The following is an 8,992-nucleotide window of genomic DNA, read 5'->3' as shown; positions in this document are numbered from 1 at the left end:
CCCAGGACTGCTAAGCCAGCTTAGTGCACAACAGGGCCAGGGCCTGCATTAATGTTTTGCAACCTATGAGCCTGTGGGTTATTTCTTTTCTGGGCCATTAGAATTGAAGAGGGAAGATTGTATTTGTTGTGTCTTCCATTGTACCGTCCACAAAATCATTCCCGCATCAAAGGGAAAATGGAGCTAATTACCAAACACTAAGAAAAGTTTGGGATTCAAAAAGGGCCTTGATTTTCAATTTTTTTCAGAGTGTTATCATACACACAAAATAATGAAATTGATAACATTCATAAACTGAGGCCGCCTAAGAAATTAATTGAGATCATCTTAAACGAAGGTTGAGAGGGGATTGGCGCTTGTTCAAATGGCATTGATTATTATTATTATTTTTATAAATATTTCTCATTTGGAAAGAATCAAAGGTTCAAAAGGTGGCATAGCATGTGTTTGACTGCTTCAAACCCACACAACAAGTTTGACAAAAGAAAAAAATAACAGAAACTAAAACAAATGTATAATAATTACTTCATATTTCTTTTTTGTATGTTTTTGTGTAAATTTTTAAAAAGTAATTTTACCTAAAACCAAAGTAACAAAATAACTTAACCACAAGGTGTGGTGTGGTTGGTAAACTGCCACCTCCAATTGGCGAGCTATCTAGTGCTTCAATAAGACGGGTTCAAAATCCGTTGGAAGTATGTTGTGGTTAGAGACAAGCCAAATTCTGAGTGGAGATTAATCTCATTTTTTGGATGTGGGGACATCTCATAATATTTACAAACGAAAAATAACAAAATAACTTTATTAAGAAATCATTGTTGTCTGCCTCTTTATTATTGGTTTTGGATGGAAGTGGCCGGTCATGCTCGTATACATTTGTTTAATTTTTTTTGGTGACAAAGTTCATTGCTTAAAAAATAAAAACAATATTTTTTTTTGCTTACTGTTAACCTAATTTGCTTCAACTTCACGAGAACTTGACCTTTCAAAGTGGGCCCGTTGCTAGAAGAAGAAGTTTCAGTTTCAAAAATGACGACGAAGACTTCGCAGTCAATAGGGGGTTTTGACACGTGGGACGCGAGAATGAGCTCCTTTTTACTAATCCAGGTTTGTCCACCACACCTTTTGTTGAATTTTTTTAATAAAAAGGGTTGAATACTATTTTTATCATTAGATTTGACACGAAAATTTAATTTAGTCACTGATAAATTTTTTAGTTAAATTGGTCATTGTGTTTCCCAAAGTTTACAATTTATAAACATTCCGTAATCTTCTATTAAGTGCAGTTTTTATTGTTATTTTTATAGTCTTCTTCCTCTAACTCAACGAGTTAGGATACATTGGGAAGAAGATTGAGTTAGAAGAAGAAGAAGATTTGAATGTACTTCCTAAAAAATAAAAAATAAAAACTGCATTCAACAAAAGATAATTGAATAAATTGTAAATTTTGGGAAATACAGTGACCAATTTGACTAAATTTTCTCAATGATCAAATTGAATTTTCATGTAAAACCCAATAACTAAAAAGGTATTTAACCCTTTTCCCTTATTCATTCTCACGCCTTCCCACCTACATAATATTGGTGAATAATAAAGATGATTTATGTACTTGTTGGAGCTCTCATTACATAACTAGTTAGATAATTATTATATACATAATTTAACATATGCACCGACATCGTACATAATTTATTTTAAGCGAAGGGATAATTGTTGATTGCTTTAGTAAGTTTAAACATTAAACAATAGTACGGTGTTGTTCATTTCAACATTTGGACGGTTGAAAATTTGAATTAACAAAGTTCTTAGAGGCTTCAAGGACAATCGCGCATATAATTGTTTACCTAACTTTGCTATAAGAATAGCTCTATTTTATTTTTAAAATAATTCAAAGTTATTGAAAAGTCATTTCCATTTTATTTATTATTTTTCCAATTAAAGATTCTAGAAAAAGAAAAAGAAAAAGAAAATATGAAAGTGCAGACACTCCTCCTCATGCTGTAATAATTGGAGGGAAAAGAGGTCATTAGTGTAAACCAGAACTAAAACCCAAGATCCAAATCCAATCCCAGCATTTGGTTAAAAATAAAACAATAAAAAAACAGAACCGTGGTCATTGGAAAAAGGGAACTCAAAAGAGTTAAAACTAAGTAAAACAAAGACCACAGTTTTACAAAGGTTTGGGGGATCCGTTCCGTACCAATCAAATTGAATCAGACAGTGTGGATGTGCGAGGAAGATAGAGAAAAAAGACACACAACACAACGCAAACAAGGAGCACCTTCCACTCTCTTCTCTTCTCTTCTTGGTACTGGCGCACAAACCGAGGCAAATTTTTGCCCTTTTCTCTGTTTTGTCTATTATTTTATGTTTGTTTTAGTTTATTAGTTTATTTCATTTGTTTAAAGGTTCATGTTGTGAGTATTCTTTGCTTCCTCAAGTCGGAACTTTTGCTGATGACAGAGAAAGGGAAATCGGAAGGGGTTGAGAAAGTGGAACTCCCTATGAGGGATTAGATTTCTCGGGTTTGACCGAAGTTTGGTGGTGACCCAGGTGAGCAAAACTCTACCTTTTTTATTGTGATTTTCATTTGGTTTTGGAAACAATCTGTTGGGTTTGGCTTCCTTTGTTCTTTTTTTCTGATTTGGGTTTGCGTTTTGTGAGAAAATCATATGTTTGGACTGAAGATAGGATCATTTCAGGATCTGGTTGGGGGGTTGTTTGTTTTTCGCAGTTTGTGGATTTGATTGTCAATAGAAAATTTGAGATTTGAGGTTGTGGATAAGGAAAAAGATTAGTCTTTTTTTGTTATCTAATTGTGAGGTTAGAACAAAATTGAAATTTCTCATTGTTTTTAGTTTTTGACTCAGGATCTCATGGGTTGAAAACAAAGAGGGAAAAACAGTGAATTGATGGGGAGTTATAGTGAAGAGCGTGAGGATCAATTTTATGATACCCGTGAGGACCTGTCTTCTGTTTCGGATTGGGGTTCAGATGGTTGTGATGAATTTAGTTCTAGTACTTCAGGTTTCTTGAGGTATGATGAGGTTTGGGCTAAGAACCTTGATAGTGTTCATGAGCGCCGCCATAAGTTCCTGCAGTGGATGGGTTTAGATTTGGATCGGAATTTAATCATGGAAGAAGAAGCAGGAGATGACTGTGCTGAAAAAATTGAAATGAGTATTGATAGAATAAAAGAATATAGCTGTGTGGTGTTGAGAACTTCGGGATTGGAAGAGGTTTCTTGCTCAAGTCAGTCCACAGCATCTGCTCTGTCAAATGAAGCTCGGGAGTCACTAGGAAATGGTGCTTTGGATGAGAATTTTGGATGTGCAGTGAGGACTTTAAATCAGAGAATGGATATCATTGTGAATGAATTGGGTCAGGATGGAAGGCTTTGCAGATTAGGTCAAGTGGGACTAAATCAATTGGTTAGTGTTGGGGAGATTCATACAAACCATGCACCAGCACCATCTCCTTCAATTCAGCAATTGTTGCAGAGAGAAGTTGATAATGCTAGGTTCTTTCTTGATGCGAAAAAGAAAGTTAAAAGGGGATGGTTAAGGAAATTAGGAATTGGGATGTGCGCTGTTGATAAACATGAGGCTGCATTGAGCCCCATCAGTCTTAAATCTGCTTCAGGAACAGGTATGCGAAGAGTCCGAGTTTATCCAAGTAAAAAACGGACCAAAGAACTGTCTTCACTTTATGCTGGGCAAGATTTTCCTGCTCATGAAGGTACAATTTCGTCTATGAAGTTCAGTCTTGATGGGAAATACTTGGCAAGTGCTGGTGAAGATGGTGTCGTGCGTGTGTGGAAGGTGATCGAGGATGAGGGATTCAACAAATTTGATATTTCTGGTGATCCTTCTTCTTTATACTTCAAAACAAATCCGTTTTCTAAGTTAGACTCTCCAAATGTGGATAAAGATAAGGCGCAGAGATTGAGATCATCGGACTCAACATGTGTCATTTTTCCTCCAAAGATATTCCGTTTATTGGAGAAGCCTGTTCATGAGTTTCGGGGACACAGCAGGGAGGTCTTAGATCTCTCATGGTCAAAGAAAGGGGTTAGTATTGGGTGTTATTCCCTATTGCAATTTTTATTTGCCCCAGAGTTTGTTTTAATCTACCGAACTTGGTGAAACTAATCGTCTCGTTGTCTTCTTTGTGTGTGCTGCAGTTTCTGCTCTCATCCTCTGTTGATAAGACAGTTCGTCTATGGCAAGTAGGATGTGACAGATGCCTGAGAGTTTTCTCTCACAATAATTATGGTGAGCCTTGCTACTTGTTTGCATTCTTTTATAATGTAGTGAATCGATAACTTGGTTTATGCTGGTTCTCTATAGTGTTACGATCTCAATTCTCTCTCATTTTCAAGTAGTTTGCAATGATTATCTAAAGCTGTGATACTTGATGCAGTGACATGCGTTAATTTCAACCCTCTGGATGATAATTACTTCATCAGCGGTTCAATAGATGGAAAAGTTCGCATCTGGGAAGTTATTCGTTGTCTGGTTGTTGATTATATTGATGTTCGTGAGATAGTCACTGCTGTATCTTATCGTCCTGATGGAAAGGTCTGTTGGAATTTTTTGCTTGACAATGAAAAATTAAGCATGAAACAAATTGGTTTTGTTTATATGACTTTGTTATTTGATATTTGCAGGGAGGAATCGTTGGTTTTGTGACTGGAAACTGCTGTTTTTATAACATCATAGGTATGAAGACCTAGTGGTGAAATTTTCTTAATAGCATGCTACTATGGCGCTTCTAATTAAAACCAGATTTGTGAAGCATAATAGTAAATTGGGAAGTCCTGATAATTAAATGCTTTAGTATCTCCTTATCTTCCCTGCAAATTCTGTTAACATGAAATGATTTTCTTGATATGTTATTACATGATATATATATGTTTTTATTTTTATTTTTAGTCTGGCTTGATATTTCAAAATGTCTAATGTTAGATCATTATATGCAACTTTCTGATTTAGTGTCTGAGCTCTTAGCATCCTTCTCTTGCAAGCCAATTTTGTACAGGCGAGATCTACCCATGGGCTGCTAAGGCTTGTGTTATTGTTTTTTCTTATTCTATCTGAGTAGTTCATGATCATGGTTTCAATTTTTTCAGATAATCATCTGGAGTTGGATGCTCCGATAAGCATACAGGGCAAGAAGAAGTCACCTGGAAAACGGATAACTGGCTTTCAGGTGGTTATGGACAATTGGTTATGCTATTTCTTCCATTTTCACTTCTTTACTTTACTGCAGTATACTAATATAATATGATTCCTCAGTTTTCTCCAAGCAACCCAAGCCAAGTTATGGTGACTTCTGCTGATTCAGTAGTCCGTGTAATTTATGGGGTTGATGTCGTCTGCAAATTTAGGGGTATGTGTCATCTCTTCTTCTTTTATAAAGTTATTGTTATTCCCCACCCCCAAGTCTCCTTCAATTCTATCATTTGATTGTTTTTATCAATTCTCATTAGGTCTTCGAAATGGTGGAAACCATATGTTAGCATCTTTTACCTCAGACGGAACGCACATCGTCTCAGCAAGCGAGGATTCAAATGTTCACATCTGGAACTATAATAGCCAGGACATGACCTCTTCACGACCGAGGAACATATGGTCTTGTGAGAGTTTTGTGTCCCACAACTCAATGATTGCTATACCTTGGAATGGTGAGAACAGCATTCCAGGAACACTTCCATCCCCTAGATTCACTGGGGACATGCAGGGAAGTAGCCTTGATAATCAGCCGAAGCATCTCAGTTTCGATGAGAAAGTAGAACAGAAAATGCACCTCTCTTCACCCGATTGTTTCTCTTTGGGTCGTGGGTTTTTTTTGGAGGCCTTGCAAAAGGGCACTGCAACTTGGCCTGAGGAGAAACTTGTAAATTCAAGTCCGGTGGCCGTCTCCCCAACAATGTGTAGATCCGACTACAAATTTTTGAAGAGTGCTTGTCAGAGCATGTCTGGTCCTAATTTGTGGGGCCTTGTGATCGTCACTGCCGGCTGGGACGGACGTATTAGAACCTACCACAATTACGGTACACCTATTCGTCGTTAAAATCGCCAAAGACGGCATTTTTTGGACAGTGATTATGCATCCTTGCAATCACCGCTGGTATTGGTCGGTCTTGGTTAAATAATTCTTGGTGCTTGTACAATGCAGTATCATTGACAGTTTGCCTAGTGTGCACCCTTGAAGATTACCAAATGTATTATAGTCCAGTCAGGTCATGCCAGGTGGCAACAGTTATCCAATTCACCTGCAGTCCCACCAGGTGTCCACAAGCGGCTGGTGGAATTGCTTTTAAGTTTTGTATTGGATCATCTTATACAAGTAAAATTTATATGATTCTTTAATTTGTTGGTTTTTCAGCGCAGAAATTATACTGAGTTTTATGTGGCTGGCAGTTAATCCCCTAGATTAGGAGATGTGTATAAAATATATTGACAAGTGTGTATAATACAGGTGCCTGTGGGGCATCTTCTGTTCTGAAATCTTTGCACTCAGAAACATTATTGTATGTCTTCTTGACATTTCATTAATGAAATTAAATTTTGGGTGGTTTGGGTGGTTGCTCTTCAGTCTCAGCTAAATGCTCTCCCTTCAACTTCCTTCTCTTTGCAGTAGAATCTGTGGCTTTTATGGGTGATGGTGCGCTGTGATTGATAGCGCTCTACTGTACTAAGAAAGATAAGCCCTCATTAATTACGATGGGGGAAACAGAGGCTTCAGAAAGACTTAATTGAATATCAGAATATCAGAACTGTGAATAATTATGAGAAATGGGGATGAGCTGCTATATCAGTACGTTAGGAGGTTGAGAGAGCAATTTTTAAAGCTCATAGCTAAGGGGTGGGAGGACTATAGACCAAGCTAGCATCTCTTATTGATGAAATTTCGAGCTTTTGGGTCGGCAAAAAATGCTTTTAGAATGGTTAAAAGCGGTTTCAATATAGGCTAAAAGTGTTTTCAGATAACTCAAAGCGTTTGCATTAGATGCGATTTGAGTAGATTAATTGCCATGCACATCATAATTTTTATTTAGAAAGTTAAAAGAAGGTATCTTGCATCCATTAAGAAGAATGAAAGAAAGGGAAAAGTGTGTTGAAATGTGATCTTAGGACAATGAAAGAGCATAAATATGGGGTGGAATGTAGGGCACCACATGCTGCAACGGTTATGATCTGCCACTAACTACTTAGATATGCCTGCAAGTGAGAATGATGTGGTATTCAATGAGTAGCAGTCTGGTTTGGTGAGAGGTTAGAGATCCATTTCCATTTGCAAGAATTTATTTATTTCAATTTGCTTCTAAAATTAAGAGGCAAATTGAAATAAATATATATTTATATGGTGTGGAATAATTTAATTAATTGAAATATTTGAAATATTTTATATGTTGTGCCCTATATATTTGAAGTTTATATTTATAAATAATTTAATTATTTATTTATCATGATTATTTACTCAAATGGTCCTCAAACTTATACTCGAGTTGCATTTTGATTTCTCAACTAAATTATTCGTTCATATAGTACACAAACTCTTTATTATTCATCGAATTAGTCCTACCTTGACATTTTTTGTCAAATTAAATCATGTGAGGAGCTCATGCTGCATTTTTAGGGTTAAATAGGACTTTCGATAGCTAAAAAAATAAAAATAAGTTTTTTAGAGAAAAAACAAAACAAAAAAACCTGCAGCGCCATCTCTCCTCCCCTTGGTCTCCCCCTTTCCCTCTCTCCCCTCTGCTCTATCTCCCTCTATACTCTCTCTTCTCTCTTCTCCACTTTCCCTCTGTTCTAGAGAAGGGCTCCATCCTCACCGCTTCTTCACAGCCTTTATCATCACCAGCAATCCTTACGTCACCGTCTGCCTCGTCGGAGCCACCGTCGCTCGCACGCGGGTCATTTTTAACTTTGTTGTTGTTTTGTCGGGTGGGTTGCAGATATTAGACCAGACATGACTTCCTCCAATCAAGCCTCCATTACTCACCCTCGATCAAAGCCACACGGATCAGTTGACTCTCCAGCAATTAGCAGATCCTCCCTCTTCAATCTTGATTCATTTTCAACAATCAACTTCTTCCATGTTTCACTTTTTACCATATAACTCTTACAGCAGAGATGGACGTGGGGGAGGGTTCTAGTGGGTTTTTATTTTCATTAATTTTTTATTTTTTGATTTTTTTTACCACTGGGCATTTCAGTTTTTAGTTTTCTGATTTTTTTAGCATTTTATATAGATTTTAATTAATTAATTAATATTTTAGTATAAATTGACGATTTTAATCCTCTAATTAATGGTAATATTGACATATTATTACAGTAGGACCAATAAGCCGATTAATAAAGAATTTAATAAATTATTTAAATAAAAGACCAAAATACAACTCGAGAATAAGTTTGACGGTGAACCCTATTTATCATGAAGCAAATCCTCTTTGGTGTAAGGATGTGCATGTCAATGGCATGGACCCACCCACTGCATGTCTGGAAAGAAACGAGGGCAAACGAAAAATGCATAACTTATGTGACAAGCTTTTCTTTTTAAATGGTGACAAAATTTCATGAGGAGCACATGTAACACATCTTCTAAGAATTAAATGTGAATGAAATACATGACAAATGTGATTCATATCATAGGATTGAATAAAGCGATAATGAAAGTCTAGTATAGTATGTACCCTATGTGACGTATAAGTTTTGATTGCAAAGAAAAATATAATAAAAAATGACCTAAATTAATATTTACATGTACAAATAATTCATTAATCATGCGGTGAGAGATGCATAGATATGAAAATAGAGAATTCGTTACATGTAAATTATTCTCCGATTAGTGAGGAAAATTATTAAAAAAAGTTAGGTTAACAGTTGGAATCCCTTTCTTTTAAACCCAGCTTTATATAAATAAGAAAGAAAAATGTTGAAAATTCACTTGTGGCGTTTCTAGAATTAATGTTCACAATCTC

At 36.2% G+C, this 8,992-nt stretch overlaps 1 protein-coding gene across 6 annotated transcripts; it reads left to right on the top strand.

Moving 5' to 3' along the window:
- The first annotated feature begins 2,186 nt into the window (after positions 1 to 2,186).
- On the top strand, positions 2,187 to 6,374 carry LOC103337808 (Transducin/WD40 repeat-like superfamily protein). 6 transcript variants are annotated; one of them, XM_089041313.1, is made up of 9 exons: positions 2,187 to 2,328; positions 2,464 to 2,553; positions 2,871 to 4,070; positions 4,184 to 4,274; positions 4,423 to 4,580; positions 4,670 to 4,721; positions 5,132 to 5,211; positions 5,298 to 5,391; positions 5,492 to 6,374. In XM_089041313.1, the coding sequence occupies exons 3-9, from the start codon at positions 2,913 to 2,915 to the stop codon at positions 6,073 to 6,075; spliced, it is 2,217 nt and encodes a 738-aa protein (XP_088897439.1). In that variant the 5' UTR covers positions 2,187 to 2,328; positions 2,464 to 2,553; positions 2,871 to 2,912; the 3' UTR covers positions 6,076 to 6,374. The 6 variants fall into 6 exon arrangements, with proteins under 6 accessions (XP_088897439.1, XP_088897440.1, XP_008239199.2 ...); XM_089041314.1 differs by having other exon boundaries at positions 2,859 to 4,070; XM_008240977.3 differs by having other exon boundaries at positions 2,188 to 2,308; positions 2,442 to 2,553.
- Positions 6,375 to 8,992: the final 2,618 nt, after the last annotated feature.

Source organism: Prunus mume, linkage group LG7 (genome assembly GCF_029339155.1).
Source record: "Prunus mume cultivar Tortuosa linkage group LG7, ASM2933915v1, whole genome shotgun sequence".
Lineage (NCBI taxonomy): Eukaryota > Viridiplantae > Streptophyta > Magnoliopsida > Rosales > Rosaceae > Prunus > Prunus mume.
This window is presented reverse-complemented; position numbering and strand designations above follow the sequence as displayed.

Bases quoted from the DNA above. Each gene is read 5' to 3' on its own strand.
- LOC103337808 (XM_089041313.1), top strand. From the start codon at position 2,913: ATGGGGAGTTATAGTGAAGAGCGTGAGGATCAATTTTATGATACCCGT. The intron at 4,581-4,669 runs GTCTGTTGGAAT...TGATATTTGCAG, and splicing joins CTTATCGTCCTGATGGAAAG to GGAGGAATCGTTGGTTTTGT. The intron at 5,212-5,297 runs GTGGTTATGGAC...ATGATTCCTCAG, and splicing joins AACGGATAACTGGCTTTCAG to TTTTCTCCAAGCAACCCAAG.